Genomic DNA, 27,424 nt, shown 5'->3' with positions numbered 1-27,424 from the left:
TCTCTCCCAACATTTTAATACATACCGATTTACCTAATTACTCTTTTTTTTTAAAAAAAGTCCAAAATGAAATATAATTCTTTCTAAATACAGCATATTTAAATTAAAATTTAGTATATTTTCTATCAAATTGAATACGACTCTTTTTCCGTTTGATCAATCGATTGATATATTTGATTCTAGTTAAATGATGTTGAATTTAGAAAAAATTATACCATTATTTTTACCTAAATTCAAAATCATTTAACTAAAATTAAGTATATCAATTGATTGATTAGGCGAAAAAAATAATAATCGATTTGATAGAAAATATACTATATTTTATTTAAATGTGCTAAATTTAGAGGAATTATATCTTATTTTAGACTTTTTTTACTTAAAAAAATAAGGATAATTAGGTAAATCAGTGTGCATTAGAGAATTGGAAGGGAGTTGAAGCAAAGAAAAATTTACATGCAGAGAGTGAGAATAAAACTTTTTTACGTAGTGACTAGCACAAAGTTGAGTTTGTATGTAGGGAATTTAGGACAATTTACCCTTTAATATAGTATTATATATAATGAAGCCAAGGCTATGGTGCAGTGGTAGGGTATTCAGGTTGTCACCTAGGTATCCACGGTTCGAGCCCCAGTTATGGTGAATTTGTAGGAATTTTTCCTCCAAATGAGGCACGCAATTAAAGGATGTTGGGCTATTGGGCTGCCCGCTGCGAGCGCTTCTTGATTTACCCTGGTGGCCCGTGGGAAACTTTTTTCAGGTCGCGTCGATCACCCCAAGCTCGACGTTACCCAACTTTGTTAATCATTTTTTTATATAATCAAGAAGCCGTTCCCGGGGCTATGATGTCACGGTAGGACATCCAAATTGTCACCTAGACACCCGTGATTCGATCCCCAACTATAGTATATTTATAAGAATTTTTTCTCTAAATGGGAAGTACAACCAAAGGATATTGAGTTTCTGGACTAATCACCATTTACACTTCCTGATTTACCTTGGTTGGGAATCTTCCATGGTGTCGGGATGATTATCCCAGGGATAATCAATGAAACTAACTACATTTATCATTTTTTTTATATAATAAAAAAACCGGACTAACGGGAGCACTGAGAACTATATATATATATATATATATATAATCAAGAAGTCTGATGATAGGGAAATTTTATGGGGCAAGTCAATCACCCCATGAATAACTGGGTTTAGTTTTTATTTTTTTTTATACAGCCAAAAAGCTTTGTTTAATTTTATTATTTTCAATTATAAAAATTTCAACTTGGTTATAGTCGCTTGGGAAATGAAAACCCACTCCGGCCTCACCGCCGACGAATTCCTACGGGGCTCCACCCGGCCCAACCGGTGCTGGAGGAAGCTCCTGTATTAGCCAACAGATAAAGAGCATACCTTTATCGATGCCCCACTGCTCCTGGTTCACGTCGGCACAGGGTTGACTCGGATTTCGTGCTCTGAATTTGTCAGTGGCGATGCCATTGATAACATTTCTGCAAAGATTCTGTTTTACATCTGAATTGTGCATCAGGTGACGCACTTGAGCTGCGGCGGCGTGATACTCTGCACGGCGATCGACCACTGCCTCTACGACGCCATCAGCACGGCGCAATTTTTTCATGCATGGCCACGGCGCTGCTCACCGCCAAACTCAACGCCGCCCTACTTGTCGCCTCCTTCCACGATCGCAGCCCGCCAGCCTGCTGAAGCCTCGAGCGCCGCCGCAATTCTTGCATGCATGGGCGCAGCAGCTGTCGGATGAATCTCCTCTAAACGGTCAACGCTCAGCGGCGGTTGAGGTCCCTTTTTGTTTTTTCAAAATCTTAAATTTTATTAAATAATTTAATGCATTCTCTAAAATTTAAAATAACTAAAAAAATCAATCTTCTCCAGAAAAAAAAAAACACAAACTTGACTTTGTTCAAAAATACTTTGTCGTCTAATTACGAAGAAACGAGGACATAGTGACTCGCCTAAAAAAAAACAGTGCCACTACATCATTCCAGCAATTATCAAGACAAACACGAGCAGTAAATATGAAACTGTACTCTATGTTTATTAAGCACATTAAATAAACAATTCCAGTCACACTGGGGACTTAAAGGGATAGATCTATAACTTTCATAGAACTTTGTTTCTTATTTTTAATGTATTGTCAGGTGTATCCTCAAGAGCAGTAGTAGCTGATGGATATGGAACGAGGATACGAAGCGCTATAATGGCCGGAGTTCACTGATCTCTCAGATAACTTCAAGAGCAGTTGCGCTTTCTTCTTGTATTCCACTCTGACTGGAGGAACCAGCAGGAATGGTATTATTTAAGTCTGCCTCAGTGACAGAGTCTGGAACTCTCGTCTCTCCTTCCTTCCCGTCATCTGAACTTGCAACCGACTGCGCATCTCCGGTAGGCTGCTTTGGAGGAAGTGGTTTTGGGCGGCGAATGGCATCTGCAGCTCCTGGCATCACAATGGCTGGTGGTTGAGGCGGAACCCATCCCCGCGGCTTTGGTCTTTCGTTTGATTCAACACCATAATGCAGCTGCTTTTGCTGCTCTTCGGTTTCCATTTCAGTGATTCTCACATTCTTCTTTGACCACCACGGCTCTGAGGTATCATAGCCATTCACATTCCTGTCAGGTGGAGGTCCATAACCATCGTCTATTCTCGAACCCAAGCGTTCTTCACTCGTTTCGTGCTGCAGGGAATAGCTAGGTCTCTGCTGAGCTGAACGAGCAACCTCCCATGGCTGTTAACATACTTCAATTAGCGTAAAGATCGAAAATGCAGCAAGGAAAATTACACAGGTCCAACTCGATGATAAAGCTCAAAACGTGAAATATTTGAAACACAACATAATCTTGAAGCAATATGATTTCTAAAAGCAAACTGTCATTAAATGAAGATTGCAAACATTGATAAATGAGAGAAAAAGATGCTCACATTTTCACAGCCAATCCTAGTTGATGAATGCCATTAAGCTGTGTTAGTTCACAATATTCAGGATTGGTGTTTGGAATCTTACTCCGCTGAACTTGATGCAAGGCCATAGCACTAATAACATACAAATCCCTTAAACCATTTTTTATTCTTTTACTAGAGTTTTCTTTGTCATTCTTCTACCTCTAGCATCCTCAATTCCAGTAATCCAACTCATCTAACTCTGAATTCTTTTCAACCCTTTCATAGCATCTTAAAATATTGTCTCATTTCATGATGTATAGGAACATCTATCTATGCCGCACTGACTTATCTATGACCAAGCAACACACATGATTTACAAAATATGACAAATCAAATATGTTTAGCCCAAAGGGCACACGATGATCATAGAAAACTAGAATTCCCTTCATATCGACCAACTTAACGCTTCAATTAATTGAAATTGAACTTTTACAAATTTACACAATGCTTGCTTATGCAATGGGATCTCCTTGTCGAGTAATAGGTGGCAATTGATTTACACTTGAATAGAAGTTATAACTTGTTCAATTTCAAGTAATCTAGAAAATCAAATATGGTTAGCAGCCCACTGTCTAACATTTTGAATGTGGTTTAACCTGCAACAAGCCTAAATTCTGGATTTATCCTACTGCAACCAAACTAAATCTCACCCACAATTTGGCAACATAGTAGTATGCTCTTTTATCCTTGTCACACCATTTTGTAAAACGCGTTGTAGATTTACAATGTAAGCTTGAACCAACTTGTCTCTCATTAATCTAAGCCAACTTAAGCTTAGCAAATGTGAAGACAGATTTCCTTGCATTTCTAAAAGATGCAAGTTCAGATTACCTAGGTTTGGGAATAGAATGATAGTTTTTGGTTGCACAGCACCTATAATCAAAATAACAAAACTGATTTTGCACAATTTTCTAAAGTGACAAACGTTGTTCTATTGAACATTATTAGGTTCATAATAAAGTCCTTCAAATTTCAAAAACATTAAATTCTCTGCATGATGCTTCAATAACAACAACAACAACAACCAAGTCTTATCCTACTAGGTGGGGCTATATGAATCCTTTTATGCCAATAAACTCTGTCTCCTACTATCTCATCATCTAGACTTGAATCCTCTACATGATGCTTAAAGAGTGAAAATTCACAACAAATGTGAAGAGGCATGACAGTGGGTTTATATAACTATTACCTATATATTTGATTTTTAATAAATCAAGAACATTTTATGCAGAGCACCTGCAATCAAGACCTAATAAAGCACCCAGATAAATCAAAAGTTTAAGCAACTAACTTAAGGACACTCTTAAACAATGAAGTTTGGTACTACATGAATATGCAATCATAGTGAAGCTGCATACCTCGGTGTATGAGTTCCTGTTGGCTGCAGTTAAAGATTCCCTTAACATAGGCGGTGGTGAAGACCTCACTGACAGTGATCACAGTATAAGAGAAAATGGCATTTAAAAATATTCAATAAAAACTGCAATAAAAAATTTATGCAAATTTATAGATAATAAATAACCTTCTCCATAGCTGATAATTGGTGGGCTGTTAACTTTAACACGCTGAAAAGGTTTTAAAAAAAAATGGATGGATGAGATTTTTGTGGATAATACGATCATAGACACTCTGATGTGAACAGAGTTTGAAATCGTATGAGAAAAGTGGAGTGGCAAAGATAACTTTCTGCTCAAAAAAGATAATAATAACTTGCATATGAGTGTTTGACCTGAGAAGTTCTCCATGTGTTGTTAGCTGTACCTGAAGGTCATCCCAAAATGAGAGTCATTGAGATTGCATTCGATGCATTTCAAAATAAAACAGTTTAATCAATCATTTACTTGTTATAGTTGTTAGCCAAGATGAAATGTGAATAGTAAATGACAAGATTAGTGATACATCATTGCTTTCCATATTGGGGTCTTGAGATTCTAGTGCAAGCAGATACGTGTGCAGACTTGTGTATGTACAGTTATATACAGAATTGAAGATAAGGAGAAATATATATATATATATATACTTAGCACCCACCCATATATTTAGACAAACAATGTGTATATACATTTATATAGAGAATTGATGGTACGGGCAATACTTAGCAACCACCCACACAGATACGTGTGTAGACATCTAATGTCTATATGCATTGACATACATACTTGAGGGTATGGGAAATTCATATTATTAGGGATCATTTCACATAAAATATTTTCTTAGAAATTATCTTCGTTGATTTCCAATGTTTGATACAATGTAAATTCTGGTCAATGGAGAATATTCAATTGGTCAACTGAAAATGTTGGCTTCTTTGGGGAAAATGACTTCCACTTGAAATGAGGGGAATTCATTTTCCCATGTGAGCCCATCCATTCTTCTCTCCCACATGAGGCGTTTCCGCCTCCATGTGAGTCCCCTTTGGCAGTTGAAGGTCACAGTGAGAGTGTATGGTAAGGAGGCACTGGAAACATTTTCAGTATCACAACCATATAGCACAATGTAATCTACTTTTCATTGAAATTTTTCTTAAAATATTTTACAGACAAACTATTTGCTAAGCAAATAAATAGATCCTTGGTGAGCTCTGACATGATGTATGAAAGTGTCAAAACCAAGGAATGATCGTTCAGTTTAGTTCTGTGCAAATCAACTATCCTCAATAACTCAATACCATGAGTAACTTGCGTATTATGCGTGAGATGAATCACTAACAATCGATAATTCAATTAAATATTCCATATAAGAAATTCAAGATCCTCAATAACTTACATCTACTGGACATGAATCATTTGAGAGAAATCAGTCAGAACCAAGACTGCAGGGATGATTTTTTTTTTTTTTCAACTCACCATTCCCAGTTGTATGCATGACATTCTCATATATAGGCTTATCTTCAGAGAATCTGTCATCCCTTGTGCTTTCCAATCTACGAATAGCATCACCCATGGATTTCATTTCCTTAACTTGAACATCTAGTGCTGCCATGAAACCCTCAAAGTACTTTCTCTCTAATTGCAGAAAAGACTCAAAATGGGTTACAAGAAACAACTGAAAAATATTTAAAAAACAGAATAAACTACTACACCTTCACTTTTGGAGCTTAGCAATTCTTGACTTGCTTTAGCAACAACAGCAGCAGATGCAGCAGCTGCTTTTGCAGCTTCTGCTGCTTCTTCAGCTAGTTTAGCTTCTCAGATTCTTTTTCTTCAGCCACAACTTTCTTGATCCATGCTTTCAACCGAGGAATGAACACATTCTACAAAAGAGTTATGCAGAAGAAGATCAAAAGTATAGAAGCAAATTTCTAACAAATAATGAACAAAGAAACCAAACAGAGAAATTCTATATTCTATATTCTATTTTATATTCAAAAGGCATAAAGATATGAGCCAACAAGAGTACCTTGACAAGAACAGCACTCCCAAAACCTGAGGCAGCAACCACCCCAGCTGCAACAAGTGCATGAGACAAGTGAAACCTTCTTGGCTGTTGGCTTGGAGATGCTGAAGCCACAGTGATGGGAGGACCTGCTGGTTGAGGAGTTTGTACTGGATCTTGGGGTTGCAAGGTGTTAAGCGATTTTGGCTGTGAAGCTGTAATAATTAATGTATATTTAATACTTGAAAGCTCTTTGGCATACAAGGTAATTAGTAAAGATTAATTACAAATTACTGATAAGCTTTACAGCAGAAAGAAAAATCATATTAAAGAATCTAATCTTCTGGATCAGGCACTATTTGGTATTATTGAAATGTATGCTAAAATGTAAAAACAAGAAACAATTATATTTGTAAACATAAGTGGTGGAATTAATTTATTGAAATCTGCAATGAAAAAGGTTGTATTGTAAGCATACAAATTTAAGCAACAATGCAGTCACTTGGCTAGTAAAAGTTCAATTTCCATAAGAAAATTAACAAATACAAATATAACTGCTGATTATGTTTTAGTGCATCTCATCCAGCACTTTAATATGATTTGCATCTTTCAATTTTAAATTGCATATATTCTGAAACTTTTGGTGTATATAGTTAACGACAATACTAAAAGTATTAGGGAAGCTTTGTTATTTTTCATTGCTATGAACAATCCTTCATCTGAAGCACTAGCCACCACTGCAAAAAATTACCAGGGTTTGTAGTGTAAACTTGTCCATTTGTGGCATTGGATGATGGATCCTGTAAGAAATGAAACATCCCATTTCACATCAAGAACAACATAATGTATTATCAAAGTCATTAAAGAAGAGGCGTACGTAAAAGGACAACAAATTTGCGGGTCCCCAATTCATTATACATAAACAGGTTATCAAACTTACAGGCACACGCCGGAAGGCTTCATCTATTTCCTCCTTGGTTAAGCCTTTCTTTTCTAGAAAAGAACGCCTATGAACAACTGGGGAACTTCTTACTTTTGGGTGTGACAGAAAGTTAATAGCATTTTGAACTTGGTCTTCTCTCAATACTTGTGCTTCAGAAGTTTCATTGGCAGCATCAATCTTGGCGTTCGTACCCCCATTGATTGATATTTTTGTTTCAGATCCTGCAGAAATAATATAAGATTAAAGTCATGAATTCCATGTGTATCAAGTTTTCCAAAGTCATGTAGAAAGAGTTGGAGCATAGGTAAGAGTATCGGTATTAGTATTGAAAGTTCAAAACACATATTAGCCGTTTCTAACGATAAAAAAGAATGAATGTGAAGCCCAGTAATAACCAGTGCTTACAAAAGCCAATTGAACTAAATATCTTCTTTCACCAGTGCATAGACAAGAAGTTTTACGGAGTTGAAGTTTAGTAGAGCTCTCTATCAAAGGAAACTGAACTAAATATACCCTTTCAATCAACTTGGTGATACAGAACTACCTCTCCTAACTCCGGCGAACTTCAAATCCGCTACTCCATGGAAACATGCTGAGACGATAGATCAACTCCCAGGTTCCAAGTTCCCATTTTTAACCACAGACTATCGGAAATCAATCCACAAAGACAAGAACAAAACCCTAATCATAAAATACAGTCGCGAGTTGACCACCAAACCAATCGGTCAAACAAAATTACGACAACGCAAACTAGCAGAGTAACCTGAACAGAAATCTGAGACGATCGGAGACCGACCGACAATCGGGAATCATAGTATATCGATGGGAGAAGAGACGCCGAAGCATCACCTGGAGTAGGGGGATTCTCGAGGGGAGATTGGGACTGCGGCGCCATGGGCGACGCGGAGGTTTGATTTGGCCGGTCCATGCGCGATCTCCTTTCCTCTCTCCTCCTCTCCGATGTATGGGAGTACAACCGGAGAAGGGACGACTCCTCGACGGTCAAACGGGATAAGGTAGATCGATCAGATTTAGCACGCACACAATAATTCTAGGGATTCGAATGGAAACGGAGTCTAGATATTCGTATGCCCTTTTCTGATCCTCCAATATATATGTGCCATTATCTTTATATTAAAGATTTCTTTTTAAGTAAAAAAAAAATCACTAATGATATATTTATCTTTTATTATATAATTTAATAATCACCAAAATAGAGCTAATCATCTCTAATATGTTCGATATTTCATTTTATATTGCCCACACTTGATATTTGCACAGATAATTACTCCAATAAATCTTAAAATTAATTATTAACATTGTAAAAATATTTTACTGAGTGGCTCATCTATTTTGTATAAAGGATCATTATGTAGGACAAATGATATCCTGTGAAATAATTTTTTAATTTATTAAATTAAATGAATGATTTCATTAAAACCATTTATTTTTTCTACTTTGTGGTAAAATTCATAACAGTAAATTATGTGTCTTACTGTGATTATCATTTTAAACCTCATGTTTTTATTGGCTAAAATTTATTTTTTTTCTCCTTTTTTTTTAAAAAAAAAAGTTATAAGAAAAATCAAATACTCATGTTTGGATAAATATAAAATTTAAACTTATAATTTAGATAATATTTTTCAAAACCCTTACTAATTGAACTAATAGTGGCATCCTCATTCCTCAAATTGATAATTAAATAATAGATTATAACTAAATTAAATTAAATGTTTCTTGACCTTAAAATGAGTGTCTCGTAATTACAAGTCAGTAACTATTTGACTCATTTGTTCTCTCTTTCAAATTCAAAACTAAATTTGCTATTAAATCTCACTTGCCTTTATATAATCTATACTTTTTTAATTTTAATGATGAGGCATAGGAGTGTAAATGAACCAATTCACTCATAAATTATTCGAAACTTGATTTGATAAAAGCTCATTTGAACTCATTTAATGAGACTCATTAAGATAAATAAATCAAGCTCCAGTTACACAATATTAGGTTTGTTAGCTCGTGAACATGTTCGTTAAGCTCATGAATCAATTTTTAAATAAAAATAATAATAATTTTGATATTGAATTTATAAATTTTACATTCTACTTATGAAACATATAGATAAATATATTAAATTTATTTATTAAAATAAATTTATAAATTTTAATAAGAATATTATAATTTTCTTTAAATATATAATTTAATTTTTAATAAATATTTAAATTTATAATTTATATTTATTAAGCTTATTTAAGCTCGATAAAAGTTCGAATAAACTCGTGGGTTATGAACATATTTGTTAAATAAAATTCGAATTCGGCTTGATTATAAATTAATCAAATTCAAACATTTAAGAATTTGACTCGACACAATTTGATTACACCCCTAATGAGACATCCTCTACTTCGAGATGAAAGCAATAAGGAGCTGGATTAAAAATACAAAGAAGTTAAACTCCTTCCAACAATATTAATATGCATATTTAAATTTTAAATCTTTAATTAGAAGTCTTTAAAATTTAACTCCTGAGCTCAATGGTGAAGCCAGAAATTGTAATGCACTGGACTCATCTCGAGACTCAATGGGAGTCAGAAATATTAATTTATAGCCCCTGGGCTAATAGAAAAAACAAAGCTCCGGACTATTTTCCTCTTATGGTCCCTTTTAGGGATGCATACGAATGAAACCAGTTGGTTTGAATATTCGATTTATATTTGAAATTATTGAATTCGAGCTTAATTTAAATATACTCTAATATTTTTGAGCAGAATTTGAACCTAAATTATTTTATTCGATCATTCACGAGCCACTCGTTGAGTCGAACTCGAATCGAACTTTAATTATTGTTACATAATTTTAACTTATATATATTTAAATTAAAGTTTTGAATAATTCAAATTGAATTCGAATTTAATACATTTCGAATTATAGTTCAAATAAACTCAAATTAAGGTTCAAACAATTTGAATCAAACTCGAGCTCAAATTTTATTTTGAATCGAGTTTGAGTTAAAATTATTTGTATTTTCGAGTTTCGAATTGAACTTTGAATATTTTATATATTTTCAAGCTCGAATTCAAATATTAATATTTTCATATTATTCGACTCGATTCAATTTATTTGCACTCCTAGTACCTTTCTCTTACACATCCTTGTAAATCCAAGTTGTAGCTCTTCCTTAACGTGGTTACTGTTAGATTATATAATTTATTAGAATTATTTGTTTATAGTTTTGAGAGTAATTTTGTCTTTTATATTTTCAATTTATTATTTAAGTTTTTTCTTGTAATTAACTATATAAGGCTTTGTACTATTTATTTCTTAATTAAAATTGTTTTTGTGCAACCATATAATTTTGATTAGATTTCCTTTGTTTTCGTAATACTTGGTTTTGTTTGGTGTTCAGTTATTCATGAACACAATTCGTTCTATCATCATGAGTGGTCGCACAGAAGATTCGCTTTAATCGATCAATGTCTGATTGGATGGAAAAAATTATTTGTATTGGGGATATGTTAAGAACAATTTTTTACGAGGAAAATCTATGCGGGGATATGTTTCAGGTGTGCGAGTTCAACCTACATACATCAATGCTGATAATTATGCAAAGTTGTTGGATGTTTGGGAGACCGATAATGCGAAGATTATTACGTGGATCAATAATTCTGTTTCACACTCCATTGGTGCTCAGTTGGCCAAGTACGAGACAACCAAAGAGGTTTGAGATCATCAGGCAAGATTATACACACAGTCTAACTTTGCCAAACAATATCAATTGGAAGCAGATATCTGCGCACTTCAGCAGCAAGATATTGACATCCAAGATTTTTATTTTACCATGTCAGAACTATGTGACCAGTTAGCACTCAGAGAATCCTCAAAATTGAGAGCATTCTCAGCTTATGTCACTCGTAGAGAAGAACAACGTCTGGTCCAATTCTTGATGGCTCTTTGTGATGACTTTGAAGGATTGTGTGGAATAATTTTACATCATAGTCCTCTCCCTCCCGTTGATTCAGTAGTACATGAATTGCTAGCTGAGGAGATTCGTTTTGAGTCTCAAGTTGATAAGAGGATTGTTGCACCATCTACGCCATTTGTTTTTGCAACACCACAGCGGTCTATATCGCATAATCAAAGTAGGTCGACTTTGAAAGTTTTTAGTGATGAGTATGTTTATTGCAAAGACAAAGGGCATTGAAAGTTTCAGTGTCCATTATTGTTGAACAAAGGTAAACTACTGCAACAGCAAAAACGACCACCACAACATCAATATCAGCAGCAACGACCTCAACAACCACCATTGTTATATCAGAATGCTTCATGGAAATCTAGTAATCAACCACAACAGTTGCCAAATGGACTATCTCAGTCTAGTAATGCAGTGGTTGCCCCCTCTTTAGATCTGCATATGCTTGAGCAGTTTCAACAATTAATTGCTTCACAGCCCTCTGCCATATCTGCTTCTTATCATATATGTTTGTCATCCTCTAGTACATCAGGTAGATCTTCCTTTTTATGGATCTTAGATTCTGAAGCCTCTCATCATATGTTACCTAACTTGTCATATTTTATCTCCTTATCTTCTAATTTATCTTTATCAATTATGACGGCTGATAGTACTCCGATGTCATTATTAGGTGTTGGTTCTGTTGTTACAACATGCTTGTCTCTTCCTGATATCTATTATATTCCTAGTCTTACACTTAATCTTGTTTCTGTTAGTCAATTGTCTGAGTCAGGATATTTAATCTCTTTTTCTTCGTCCAATTGTTATGTGCATGACCCGCTATCGTAGAAGGTGATTGAGATAGGCCGCAGGCAAAGGGGACTTTATGTCTTAGATAAGCTTCAAGTACCAGATGTTGTAGCTTCTAGTATCGATTTATCATCTTTCCGATTGAGTCATTCTTCTTCTGATTTTTATTTGTGGCATACTCATCTAGGTCATGTTTCAACCTCTCGTTTACAATTTTTAGTTTCGTTTGGAGTATTAAGAATTTTAAAAAGTCATGATATTTCAGATTGTAGTGGTTGTAAACTGGCAAAATTTTTTACATTACCTTTTAATAAAAGTTATCTTTTTCTCCTAATCTTTTTGATCTTGTTCATTCTACTGTGTGGGGTCTTCTCCTGTTACTACAAAAGGGGATCAAGATATTATGTTTCTTTTATTGATGATTGCACTGCTATACTTGGGTTTATCTCATGAAACACAGGTCTGATTATCTTACCATCTTCAATAACTTTAAAGCTCTTGTCAAAACTCAATATTCGGTAGTTATCAAGTGTTTTCATTGTGATTTAGGGGGCGAATACACTTCTAATAATTTTTCTCATTTACTTGCATTAGAAGGTAGTATACATCAAATCTCGTGTTGAGAAATTCCTGAACAGAATGGGGTTACAGAGCAAAAGTATAGACATCTTGTTGAGACATCCAGTTCATTCTTATTAATTGTCTGCAGATGTTATTTTTAGGGAGAAGCAGTTCTTACTGCTACTCATGTAATTAATAGGATTCCAATCTCTCACAATTCAGATTTGTCTTCTTTTCAAAAATTGTATGGTTATGCTCTTGATTATTTCTCTTTACGTGTTTTTGGTTATACTTGTTTTGTTCTCCGACCACACGTCATGCGTGATAAGTTGCCCTCTAAGTCTGTTTTGTGTGTCTTCCTTGATTATGGTGTTGGTCAAAAGAGATATCATTATTTTGATCCAATTAGTAACAAATTGTATGTTTTCGTCATATTGTGTTTCTTGAGTATATTCCTTTCTTCTCCATACCTCTTCTACCACATGACATGACTCATGCAGATCTTATTCGCATTGATCCCTTCAGTACCAACACCGACGAAGCCTCCCCCATGGCTACTCTTCCACATGATAGCTTTATTGAATATGGTATTCTCGAGACATCTCCTCCCCCTCCCGCGACTGTTCCATCACCTCTAGAGATTGCCGACAATCCTATTCGTCGGTCTACACGTCCTCGTAAGTCTACTAAACTACCTGATTTTGTTTATTCTTATTATTCTATTTCTTTGCTTATTTTGTTGCCTTTGTTCATCATCTTTCTGAGCCTTTATCCTATAGAGAAGCTGTTGGTAATCCTCTTTGGTAGAATGTTATGGACGAGGAATTAACTACTCTGCATCATATTCATTCTTGGAATTTGGTACCTCTGCCACCAAGGAAACATGCCATTGGTTGTCGTTGGGTCTATAAGATCAAAACTAAATCTGATGGTTCTGTCGAACGGTACAAACCTCGTCTTGTTGCTAAAGGTTACTCTCAGGAGTATGACATGGATTATGAAGAAACTTTTGCCCCTGTTGCTAAAATAACCACTGTTCGTATGTTAATTATCGTTGTCTCTATTCGTCAATGGAAAATATCTCAGATGGATGTGAAAAATGCTTTCTTGAATGGTGATCTTCAAGAAGAAGTGTATATGATTCCTCCTCCTGGAGTTATTCACCGATCTAGTGAAGTTTGTAGGCTTCGTAAATCTCTCTGTGGACTCAAACAAGCACCACATGCTTGGTTTGCGAAGTTTTCCACGGTGATTACCTTGCTTGGCTTTCGCCCTAGTAATCATGATTTAGCTTTATTTGTCAAGACTACGCGTGTATGTCATATACTTTTATCTTTATATGTGGATGACATGATAATTACTGGTAATGATTTAGATGAAATTGAATTTTTGAAGTTTGAATTAGCTCGTTGTTTCACTATGAAAGACTTGGATTTATTACACTATTTTCTGGGGATCGAGATTCCATTCACCTAAAGGTTATCTCTTGTCTTAGTTAAAGTATATAGCTGATCTATTTAAGCGTGCACGTCTTACTAACAACAGGGTAGTTGATACTCCCCTTGAGACTAATAATAAGTACTCTCCATCAGATGATTCTCCTTTGCCAGATCCTAACCTTTACCGTACAGTTGTGGGAAGTTTGGTTTATCTCATTGTGGCTCGTCCTAATATTGCGTATGTTGTACATGTAGACCCGACCCCGGGCCGGGCCCGTAACCGGGTCAACGGGTCGGTTGTCCGTTGACCCGGTTCGCCGGGTCGAACCGGAACCGTCCCGGCAACTTGTCGGGGCGGTTCCGGTTCATTGATTGTAAAAACGGCGAACCGCCGGTTAACCGGCGGGTTGAACCGGCGGTTCAGCAGCAATTTTTTTTTTTTAAATGGCTTGAACCGCCGGTTAACCGGCGGTTCGTAGCCGTTGGGAGGGTTTTTTTGGGTATTTTTTTTCAACGGTTAGGATCATTTGACCGCTTTTTGATCAATGGTTATGATTTAATGTCCGTTACTATCAAAACTCTATAAATAGAGAGCTCATTTCATCATTTTTCACACACATCTTCTCTACTCTTAATCTCATTTTCGTATTCTCTAATCTCTACACGCTTTCGTTTTCAATTTTCAATTACAATGGAAGGAGGCCGTGGAGGTGCATCATCTCGAGCTCGGAAGGGAAAGCAAATAATGAATCCGCGGGAGGAGGACCCCAACCTTCAATCCACCAATGATGAGATCGAGCATCTTCCGAATCCGACACCTGAAACACAAGGAAGTACCGATGCAATTACTTCTAAGGTTCGGGAACTTCCTCCTCTAAAGTCTTCTATTTTTACTAAACATTTTAAGAAGGTCACTTTTTCGTCGGGAGAAATGCGTGCAAAATGTAAGCACTGCAATTCTTCCTACAAATTCTAAGCCGGCGGCAGCTATGGGTCGTTGAAACGACATGTAGAAACGAAGCACCCAACGGAATATGGACTCGACCGTTCTCAAACATAATTATCAAGATTTTCTTCAACTAGCGGTAGTACCGATTTCGGTTTATTTTTATATTCGGATAATAAATTAAGAGAATCATTAGCTAAATTTGTTTCCGTAGAACATCTTTCTTTTAGTTTTCGATCTAAATGCACATTTGAAGATTTTTTAAAGAATCTCTTAATCCATGTGCTAAACGTGTTCCTAGGACTACACTTACTCGTACAATTAAAAAATTAGTAAAACAAGGAAAAAAGAATTTAATTGATGAATTTAGTAAATTAGATAATAAAGTTTCTTTATGTTCCGATATTTGGAGTGATCATTGGCAAACACATTCGTATATGTGTGTGACTTGCCATTGGATCGATAACTCTTGGAACCTCCAAAAAAGATTATTAGCTTATAGAGTTTTTGATGAATCACATAATGCTCATAATATCGCATAATTATTATGTTTAATTTTAGAAGCATATGGTTTAACTCATAAAGTATTTTCAATATCATTAGATAATGCTAGTTCTAATACCGCTTGTATAGATGATCTAAAATTTGTTTGTCAACCTATTATTGGAGGGTTATTTTTTCATATTCGTTGTGTATGCCATGTTTTAAATTTATGTGTTCAAGATGGTTTAAAAATTTTAGAAAGTTATATTAAACCAATTAGAATTGCAATTTCTTATTTATGGTCTCATCCATCTATAATGAAACAACGGGGTAGGTTTTGTAAAATTAATGGAATGAGACCTAAAAAATTTCCACGTGATGTACCAACACGTTGGAATTCAACATACGAATTATTACAAGATTCATTTCAATATAAAGAATTATTATGTTCATTTTTTGCACAAAACACTAATACTAATATATATTTATTTTCACAATAATGAAATATTTGTAGTAGTATTTGTGAAATTTTAAAAGTATTTAATGATGCAACCGAACAACTTTCCAGTGTTTATTATCCCACTACTCAATTAGTTTTAGAAAATTTTTCTAATATAATATTAGTTTTAAATGAACATATTAATAATGAATCTTTATCTCCTTGCATCTTAGCTATGAAAACTAAATAGGAAAAATAATTTTATTTAATTCCTGAAATTTATTTAATTGTATTTGCTTTAGATCCTAGATTTAAATTAGAAGTTTTACAAGAAATGTTTTCTTCCCCTGATCCAATTAATATTATATATAATGTTAGAATTTATTTATATGATATTTATAATCAATATTATGCAAAATATGGAATACAAATTAATATTTCGAAATTCAACAAACTACTAGTAGTAATTTAGAACTTACAAAGATCCTCAAGTTCCACACAGGAACTTGAGAATTATTTTACGACTTCTTTTGATTTTAATGAAGCAGATAGTGAAAACTTCGATATCTTAAAGTGGTGGTCACAGAAGGCTCAAAGCTTTCCTATTCTCTCCGTGATCGCAAAAGAAATTTTAGTTTGTCCAGTGTCAACTGTTGCTGTGGAGCAGACGTTCAGTGCCGGCGGCAACATATTAGATGAATGACGATCAACTTTGTCTCCCGACTCATTGGAAGCCCAAGCATTACTGGACGATTGGACCAGAGCGGAGAAAAGAATCCAAGGAATGCAACTTTCAGATGACGAAGTTGAAGATTTTGATACTGAAGGAACAGATACGACAGGAACAGGAAATGGAAGTGAATGAAAATGTAAAAGGATAAAAATGTAAAAGAACTACGTGAGCTTTGATTCCCCTAAAGGGATACGTAGGCAACTTAAATAAGTGCAAGCCCTTTTTTCAATAAATTTTAATTTCTAATTTTTAATTTTTAATGTTTAATGTTTAATGTTTAATGTTTAATGTTTAATTTTTAATTTTTAATTTTTTTTAACATATTAATCTTGAACCGTGGCGAACCGTGGCGAACCATGAACCGAACCGTGAACCGGCGGTTCTGAACCGTGAACCGTAACCGTCTTGGGCGGTTAAGGTTAAGGGTCGACCTGCCTGGAACCGTCGAACCGGCGGTTCCGAACCGTGGTCAGGTCTATGTACATGTGGTTAGTCGGTTTATCACTGCACAGATCACAGTTCATTGGGCTGTTGTTTTTCGTAATCTTTAGTATCTTCGGGGAACTTAGTTTCAGAGTCTCTTATTCCCTTCTACTTCCTCATTAGAGCTTTGTGCATACTCTGATGCTGATTAGACGGGTGACCTTACGGATCGTAAATCGATCACCGACTTCTGTATTTTTCTTGGAGATTCTCTTATCACTTGGAAGAGTAAGAAGCAAGATGTTATTTCCAGATTCTCCACAGAAGCTGAGTATCGTGCCATGACTACCACCACTTGTGAGATTGTTTGGCTACGTTGGTTGCTTGCAGATATGAGAATTTTTCTTTAGAAACCTACTGTTCTTCATTGTGATAATTAGAGTGTCATTCAGATTGCGCGCAATACAATTTTTCATAAGAAAATGAAGCATATTGAGATAGATTGTCATTTCACTCGTCATGATCTACAGCTTGACATTATCAGTGACCTTTTGTTCATTGCTCATTGCAGATAGTTGATATGTTTACCAAGGCTCATTCCGCTTCACGCTTTTAGTTTTTGTCTGACAAACTCTCAATGCTTCTGGCTATAGCATCATGAGTTTGAGGGGGAATGTTAGACTATATAATTTATTAGAATAGTCTTGAGGGCAATTTAGTCTTTTACCTTTTCAATTTATGGTTTAGGTTTTTTCTTGTAATTAACTATATAAAGTTTGGTACTCTTTATTTCTTAATTACTTTTGGGATTCACCAAATCAAAACGGCTACCTTTTCTTTGGTGTCAATTCCTACCATTACTTTATGTTAATTGAATTAATTTTGTCATATTGTCATAAAAGTATCCCATTTTTTTGGTTAGCCAGAAGAAGTTAATTACATAAGTTTAAGACTCTAATTTTTTTATCAATAAAAAATTTTATCTTTTCTCTCACCTTATGAGGAATGAAGTATGGATTGACCCTATATCCTATATATAATAGTGTTAAAATATAGTATTAGAATTATCTGAAAGTAACTATCTCGATTGTATATATGAAATTTATATAATATAGATATATAATTTTTTAAAAAGACTTTCCTCCCTAATATCCTAATATAATACAAAAAAAAAAAGAATTTATGATCTTTAGGATCTGATGCTAGACCGTTGTTCAATACCTTAATAGATCAATTTTATTATATAATTTGATTCCTAACTTTCATCCTGTATCATGGGATAAGACTCCCTTGCTAAAGCCCGGTAAGCGAAGACATGGCTCTGCCCTTGCCTAGGCTGATTAAGTTTTTATAGCTTCCATCTACCTTCCTCTCTCTCTCACGTTCTTCTTTTCTTCCATAGCAAATCTGAACAGCAGCTCCTCCTCAATGATGTCGGGTTCTCAGGCTAAAGCCAACACATGGCTGTGCTCTTGCTAGCTTGAGCTATCAATATAATTAACTCCTTTCGTAGTAAATAGTAATTACGTTCATCTCAATCACTTTTCACAGTTCGTCTCCAGATTATGTGAAAAGAGATACATGATCAATGACACATGATCGTGACATCGTAGTTAGCTTTGGCGTATAATTATCATTATTCAATTGAATCCAAAAGCGACCACCAATTTGATTAGGTCAACTCAAGTCCACTTACAATGGATCGATGCAAATTCGACTTTAAAACGTTGCAATTGGGCAAAAACAAAATGGCAATAAAACACAAAGCCAAAATGCTGAAACAAGGGGCTGCGTTGTTCTCGTGCTTCTAATCAGTTGGCTTCACATGCTCAAAGCTACAAAATGAACTAACAAAAGTACGTATAAATAGATACATACGAATATACACATACATGTATAAGAATGGAAGATTCCTCGCGTCACATTCATTTGTACTCGAGGAAAGACATGTTAAAGACAAAATAAAAAAAAAAATAAGAGGCATCTCTATTTTGTAGGATTTTTTTTCTTTATTTCGAGGGGAAAATGTCATCCATATATCCGAATTTTTTTTTTCAATGTTTTGGACATCTCAATTTTTTTTAAAATTAATGTTGCATTTATTCAAAAATAAATAAATTATTTTCACAATCAACCTTCCACTTTTTAAATCATATTATTATTATATTATTATTATTATTATTTAAATTCTTCTAAAATAAACAACATATATAAGGGTTCTTTTGAACAATTTAATTTTTTTTAGCTTGCTTAATTTATATAATAGTAATAATAATAATAATAATAATCCCTCAAAAGTAAATTTTGTTTTTGATATTTGACTAAACTTGTGTTTGAGTTTGGAAATCTCCAAATTCAAACCTCAATCTTCGAAAATAAAACAATATTTTTGGCGGCGAACAAAAAAAATGCACATTTTGCGAGAAAACAAGTAAAGAGTTTTGAACCATTTTTGTTAATTCATTTCGATGAAGGAGGAGGAGGAGGAGGAGGAGGAGGAGGAGGAGGAGAGAGAGATATATAACACTTGAGAGAGGGAGTTACAATGGAATGAAAGGAAGCAGACGCATAACAAACTGTCGAATCCTCTAAACCGACACCATCAGCATCAGCAATCCACCGGCCGCCGCGGCCCCCGCCCACCTCCGGCCGCCGTGGCTCCGGCCAGCGGCCGACTCCAGGTAATCCTCTTCTTCGCCGTCGGGGTACATGTTCTCTGGCGTCTGGCAGTATAAGCAAGAGGGCGGCAGAGGCGGCGGCAGCTTGTAGCAGTAGTCACACGGCGACGGGGGCGGCGGATAGAACGGCAGCAACGGCGGCCGCGAGGAGGAAGGTGGCGGGGGACAGAGCGGCGGCAACGGCGGCGGCGGGTAGAGCGGCGGAAACGGCGGCGGCGGGTAGAGCGGCGGCAACGGCGGCAACGGCGGTGGCGAGTAGAGCGGCGGCAACGGCGGCGGAGGGTAGAGCGGCGGCAACGGCGGCGGCAGGGAGGGAGGCGGTGGCGCGATGCATGACGGCTCGCACTTCATGTCTTGTCCGACGACGGCGACCCGGCTGTGGATGAACGCCGCGAACGCGAGGAGGCAGAGCAGCGTCGATTTCAGGGACTGTGCTCGTCGATTCGCCATCGCCCGGAACTCGATCACTTGGACTCTAATTCTAATTCAACTCTCTTCTTCCTCCCTCTCTTCTCTGTTTTATAAGGATCACGATGAAGATAAGAGAGGGGTGGTATTGATGAATCTCTTCTTCTTTTTATTATTTGTTTGTTTTTGTAATCCTTCTTTTGGTTCTGAAAACGATCGCCGTGTGAATTGCTCTGTTTATTCCTAGGAGTCGAGCAGAATTAGTGACTGCTTAATGCTCGATTAGCTGCTAGTTTAGCTTTGTTATTTGAAATACCTTCTATAGATGTGCAAACATAACGTATTAGCTCATTACAAAGCATTCAAAATTTCAATTTAGTTGAATAAGAGCTCGACTAAGAAACTAAAATTGTAGGCTAATATGGAATTGTCGAGGTTACCATTTCAACCTTTTTTTTTTTACAACAACAAAAAAAAATGCTTCGAACTATTGGTTATGCTCTCTCTTTCAGTGAAGGTGATTGAATGGATGCTTCGAACTATTGGTTATGCTCTCACTCTTTCAGTGAAGGTGATTGAATGGGCAGTGCAGTATTATTGATGATCGTTATGTGTGGCCGACTCACTGAAATTTCAGTCCTTTCGATTCCAATAAGGCTGGCTCCACGGCTTACAATTTTTTTTTTCCAGAAAATACAAAAAAAAAAAAAAAAAAAAAAACCTAACTTGATGTTTGACTGATTTTGGAAATTAATTTCTAAGAAATTATAAATTCATATTTATTTATAAAAAAGAATTTGAATACTTATTTTCATGAAATTATTGTTCGCATTTATTTCCTCATGATTATTTTAAGGAATATATATATATATATATATATATATATATATATATATATATATATATATATACCCTAGAGACTAAATCAAAGCTTTTAAAAATATATAAAGAGAGAGCAATGTTACTTTACATACCTTATACCGCACACCTCCGCCTCTTGTGTACCATAATTGGGAACTTAAAAAAAATTAAAAACCTCCACCTCTCGTGAACGAGTCGGTAGCACAATGTCCGCTGGTTAACATTAGACTATATGAGCAATGTTATCCTATATACCTTACGACGTACACCTCATGCACATCTCAAAAATATTTTCAGTTTGAAAAGATTTTTATATTTAATACTATAACTCAGTCACTAAATCTTAAAAGTGAAAGTTTAATTAGTATAATTGGAAGCGTAGCAAAACAAAAAAAAAAACCTTACGCCTCTAGTGTCATGGATGAATCTTCTGCGGGCCTTAACATTAGGTTATATGAGTTGAAACAGAGTAGAGTAGGTGAGTTATTTGGCCTAATTGAGTAGCCCAATCGAAGGGGGTGACTCAGGCCAAGCAGATAGAAGAATTTAAGGCCTTTAGACTAGATAAGTCAAGATGATCGACTGCCTGGACAAGCTGATAGCTTTGTAGCGTTGAGAGACAAGAAAGAAATACATCTCAGTGATACAGGATAATCAACGAAGGCCACGTGGCTAAAAAGGTCAACAGTCTTACCAGGGTGGCAGACAAAAGTCAACGAAGTTATGCTCTCAACTCCTGACTCTCAGTTCCTGGCTCTCGACTCTCGACTTTTGGCTCTCGGCTCTCGATTCTTGACTCCCGGCTCTTGACTCTTGGCTCCCGGACTTTAGGCTCTAGACTCTTAACCCTTGACTCGATTTTCGGACTCCCTCTAGTTAAACTGAAACGATCTTAGCTATCAAGTTTTAAAGTGACGAACTGTTATTCATGGGGGGCGTGGATAACACAACCATTATCGTGAGAATGATAGAAAACATAACTATTTACTCTGAAATAAATGGACTGTAATTGTCATTTATCTCTGGGAACATGGTAACGATCGTGAGAAACGAGGAAAAGATGGCAAATAGTTCGAACTTATAAAAGTTAGCCCACCCTCATGAGAAGAGGTATGCATATACATCATTGTCACATACCCTAATATTATTCATCTTCTTCTTCACTCCATCGAAACCCTAACTTGAGCGTCGGAGTGACAACATTGGGGAACTCCCTGGCTGTTCCTCTAACCTCTCACCCTTCGTCTTTTCTCCTACACAAGCATCGACGGATCTCCTTGTGGTTTTCTTATAGCTTGACAATTAACGGTTAAGTCAACATTGATGTCAACTCACCGGTGAGTCACGAGTCAATGTTCCTAGTGTTAGATATGATACTTAAATAATAATAAAATAATAAGTGTTAATTAAGAAATAATCATATAGAATTTTCTGAGATTTTTTAGAAATTTTTTAGGATTTAAACCGAATTCGTATGACATGTTTAAGAAGATAAATTTATTAGGCTTGGAGGAGACTTGGAGGAAGCTTGTTTAGAATATTACTTAAGAAAGAGTTGATTAATTTAATTAACTTAAAGTATAGATATAAAACCTAAGTTCCTATTCATTCCTGATTCCATTTCTCTCCTGTGCCCTACTTCTCACCGCCACCTCTTACTCCCGATTGACGTATAAAAGACAATAGATTTACTTGGTTCAGAGTCTTTGACGACTCCTACTCTAAGATCCAGGTCCTTTGAACTTTTTCGACGAGTAATTCACTAATATTTGCAAAAATAATTACAATATAAGGATAGTGTAATAACCTTACACTTCCTAAAGTAATAACTGAAATAACATAAATACATTACCCAACACATGAAGATGAAGATTTGGATTGAACTTGGGCGTTGGAGTTGGTCTGGCTATAGTAGCCAGGTGTAATAGCGTCGCAACACAGTTGTAGCATGAAGATGGTGCAACAGGATGATCGTGGAAGCTCGTAGAGAAGTTATATATGAAGTGTTGGCTGAATACCCTTTTTTAAACGCCATTGGAGGTGCCACCAATGGTTCAGGGCGCCTTTAATGGCGCTTATCCTATCCATAATCTCTGGTATTTATCCGTGCGAGGGTGCCTCCATCAACTTTGAGGTGCCTCTAATACACTTTGAGGTGCCTTCGGTCCGCTCCGAGGTGCATCCTCGCAGCGAAACTATATCTTCAATTTCTATCCACGCGAAGGCACCTCCACCATATCCGGGGCACCTTTATTCAACTCCGAGGTGCCTCCCGGCAGCTCCAAGGCACCTTGAGAACTATTCATTGGAGGATCATTTTTATATTTTACCTCCTACAAAACATATTACTCTAAATAACAAAAATACCTTATAAAACAGAGTTAGCACATGAATTTATTATTAGATCCTATCTCACCAAGACCAAGGTCTAGTCACGATTTCAACTTAAACTTCCAAAATGAATTTAGGTTGGACCAACGCTTATAGCTGTACTGAGCTCATCCTCACTAGATCACTCTCCTCCAGTGCGTATCTCACTTACCATTTACTGACTTACTCGACTCTTGACCCACTTGGTCTTCCTATCAGATGTTCCATTTGCACTTCAGTCAGTTATCAAGTCTCACAAACCCAACTGGACTTCCTGCCATATATCAACCTATTTAGTCTTCCTATGCTAGTGATCAGGTTCTCTAGACCTAATTAAACTTCACCCTAATGTCAAGTCCTATCAAGTCTTTCAGTTATACACTTGGTAAATATGTTAGAAAATATAACATCTAACTTTAAACCATTTGAGATTTATCAAATTCCAAGTTTGACTTATTAGAGCTAACTGCACCAACATCCTTGACAGTGATACCTCACCGATTGAACATACTCTCATATGCCAACCCATATGATAAAAGAAATGAAACTTTTCACCACAACAAAATCAAATGATTCAAACGGAGATCAAGAAACTAAAGGAGGCAGGACACATTCAGGAACTCCAATTCCCGACTTGGTTGGTCAATGTCATGATGGTGTCCAAACCAAGGACAAATGGAGGGTCTGCATTAACTTCCGGGATCTCAACAAAGCTTATCCAAAAGATTGTTGCCCTGCTCTGCATCAACTAGTTAGTGGACTCAACCGTCAGATGTGAGTTCATAAGTATGTTGGATACCTACCAAGGATACTATTTGTAGGATCGTAAAGTTGCTAGAGGAGGGGGGGGGGGATCGGAGAGATTGAATAGTGATCATTGAAAATTGTAAATTAAAATGAGTTACATAGTGGAATAAAGAATATGGAGAAAGAAAAACCAAGATCTAACACAAGTAGTTTTTTACTTAGTTCGGAGCTTTTGACGACTACTACTCCAAAGTCCACACTCGTCAAGTGGTTTTATTGGGCAATCTACTAATAGTTTGAATGATTACAAAATTTAAGTATAAGAACTATAAGAAAATGTTACCGGCAATAGAGAAAATAAATAGATCTTGATCGCTGGTTGTCGGAGGAGCTTTACAGCATCGTAGGAGCTTTTCTAGAGCACCGCGCATGAATGAAAGTCATAACAGATGATGTTCTGAAGCAGCTGGTCGAAGGCTCTTATATAGGTCCATTCCGGGTTCCTGGAACCCCTCCAGACAATGTTTTAAAAAGCGCGAAGCGCGACGAAGTGTCGAGTCCAAGCTTCAAGCTTTATAAGCTTAAGCGAGCTTAGAACAATTTTAAGCGTAAAAAAGCATTTTTTATTTTTAAATAAAATTTAATTATTTTAAACAAATAAATAGATCAAATAATACTTAAACATGATAAATTTAAGGTTCATGCATAAATTTCTCATATGTTTAGAAAGGCAAAAGTCACAAAGTTTATAATATCCATTAGTTTTCAGTTTTCACAATAAAAGAACATAAAAAACTAGATATTATCTAATTCCTTGTCTGATTCTAATTCGATCTCCTCACTTTTTCTCGATAGCAGGCAGATAGGGGGTTTATGGCAGATTATGACTTTTCTCTCAAGAGTTGAGAGACGTTGTGTCTCTTCGTTTTCTCTAAATATTTTTCCTTATGTTCTTTAAAAATTTACAAATCAATTAAAATTATAAATAAAAAATTGCGCTTAAGCGCTATTAAGCGCGCTTAAGCGCTATTAAGCGCGCTTAATTATGCTTAATTTGGTCAAACATACTTTGACCGCTTTTTCCCCGCTTTCACCTAAAGCGAAGCTTTTCTTCCTCGCTTCGCGCTTAAGCGGCGCTTAATGACGCTTTTTAGAACACGACCTCCAGGTGCCTGGACTATTGATGATGTGGCGATCTCTCGTCGAAACTTCGTGAGTAAAATTTATCCACTTCCGGGCGCCTGGACCCCTTCTAAGCGCCTGGACCGTTGACTTGAGTTCTGTCAGTCGTCACGCTTCAACTCAGCTTTGGGCTAATTTTTCTAGTCCGAGCGCTTGGACCAACTCCGGGCGTTCGGGCACCCAGACCTACTCCGGGCGCTCGGACTCCCTTTTTTCAGTCTTTGAATTCCTGCAAAAAAGGAGTTAGTCTAACAAATAAAAATATATTTATCATGTAAAACAGAGTTAGCATAATATTAATAAAATAGGAGTAGTAATTAGATCACGTCTCCCTGAGATCAAGATCTAGTCAAGGTCTCAACTTAGGATTCCCAAATGGACCTAAGTGTTGGAGTGTATACTGAAAGCCTAAGCTTTGTAAACATTCATTATGAATAAAGAATCACATTTGGTCAAATTGTTTACATTTAATTGTAGTTGTTCAATTAATTTATACTGTAGATAACATAGTATGTGGTGCCACATGCAGAAGATGATGTTATCAATACCTTATAAATTATAAACAGTAGCTCACGACCATAATGGAAAGGAACAAACCATTAGAAGGTCGTAGTGTAATTAGGTATCAGTTTATCTTGACTGTATAATTATACTAGTACACTTAGAGTGTATTGAGTAGGACCATTTGAGGTCGTTTCTTTTATACTGATTTTATAAAGAAACAAAGACCTCGGTTATTATGGAAGTGTGTGCTCTTAATCCTGATATAATAACAAGCACATATATTTGATATTTATTTCTTTAATTTATCAATGGGTGAGATTTAGTTCGATGAATCAATAAGCCCGATAAGTTGGGAAATGGTATCACTTATAGTGTGTGTTGTTGATTATAGAAGGAAACTGTGTCCTAGAGATACTAGGTTGAGAATGTCCCCAAGAGGAGCTCAAAAGGATTGTCATGTTAAACCCTGCAGGTGGACTTAGTCCGACATGACGATGAAGTTGAGTGGTACTACTCTTGGAGCTAGATATTAATTAAGTGAATTGTCAGTAACTTACTTAATTAGTGGACATTTGTTATCTTAAACACAGGGAGACTAACACACTCATAATAAGAAGGAGCCCAAAAATGTAATTTGGGATTGGTGCGGTAGTTCAATAATAATTCTCTAGTGGAATGAATTATTATTGATAAAATTAAGTTATGTGTTCGGGGCGAACACGGGATGCTTAATTTTATCGGGAGACCAAAACCAATTCCTCCTCTCGGTCCCTATCGTAGCCTCTTAATTATAGAGTACTATACCCACCTATACCCACCTTCTTACTCATCCTATAGGGGGCCGGCCAAGCTAGCTTGGAGACCAAGCTAGGGCCGGCCATGTTTTGGTTCATGGGTGAATTCATGTGGCCGGCCCTAGCTTGAACTCAAGCTTAGGTGGTCGGCCCTATTAAAATAAAAAGGAATTTTATTTTTAAAATTTTTCTTATGTGGATAACATGATTTAAAAGAGAGTTTAAAAATTTAAATCTTTCCTTTTATAAGATTCTACAAAAGATTAAGAGAAGAGTTAAATTTCTTTCCTTATTTGTAGATTAAAATGTTGATTTTAATTTTGGTAAAAACTTTCCTTTTAATCATGTTCATAATTTAAAAGAGAGTTTAAAAATTAAATATCTCTTTTATAAAGCTTCTACAAAGATTAAGAAAAGATTAGATATCTTTCCTTATTTGTAGATTGAAAGAGATTTTAATTTTTAAAGATAACTTTCTTTTTATCCACATGTTTAAAAGAAATATTTTAATTTATAAAATTTCCTTTTTATTGACCATCATGAAGGGAAAAATTATTAGAGAAATTTTTTATAAAATTTCCGGAAACAAATTAGGAAAGTTTTAATTCTTGATTGAATTAAATTTCCTTTGCTTGGTTTAAAGTGGCCGGCCACATTGTTGATGAGAACAAATTATTTTTAATTAAATAAATTTTCCTTATCAATGGCAAAAGAATTAAGGAAATTTTTATTTAAATTTCCTTATTTGTCAAGGCCAAGGATTATAAAAGAGAGGGTAGAGGTGCCTTTATGGCTAACAACTCTATTATTT

General features: G+C 35.8%; 1 protein-coding gene and 1 pseudogene across 1 annotated transcript; both read right to left on the bottom strand.

Annotated features, from left to right (window-relative positions):
* Positions 1-2,040: 2,040 nt before the first annotated feature.
* LOC122051036 lies at positions 2,041-8,391 on the bottom strand (annotated as a pseudogene).
* An 11,266-nt stretch (positions 8,392-19,657) lies between these two features.
* LOC122053461 (leucine-rich repeat extensin-like protein 3) lies at positions 19,658-20,197 on the bottom strand. Its single transcript, XM_042615514.1, has one exon. It carries the CDS (start codon positions 20,195-20,197, stop codon positions 19,658-19,660), a length of 540 nt encoding a protein of 179 aa, XP_042471448.1.
* Positions 20,198-27,424: the final 7,227 nt, after the last annotated feature.

Source organism: Zingiber officinale, chromosome 3A, assembly GCF_018446385.1.
Source record: "Zingiber officinale cultivar Zhangliang chromosome 3A, Zo_v1.1, whole genome shotgun sequence".
Classification (NCBI taxonomy): Eukaryota; Viridiplantae; Streptophyta; class Magnoliopsida; order Zingiberales; family Zingiberaceae; genus Zingiber; species Zingiber officinale.
This window is presented reverse-complemented; position numbering and strand designations above follow the sequence as displayed.

Excerpts from the sequence above, each read along its gene's own strand:
- LOC122053461 (XM_042615514.1), bottom strand. The coding sequence starts at position 20,197 with ATGGCGAATCGACGAGCACAGTCCCTGAAATCGACGCTGCTCTGCCTC.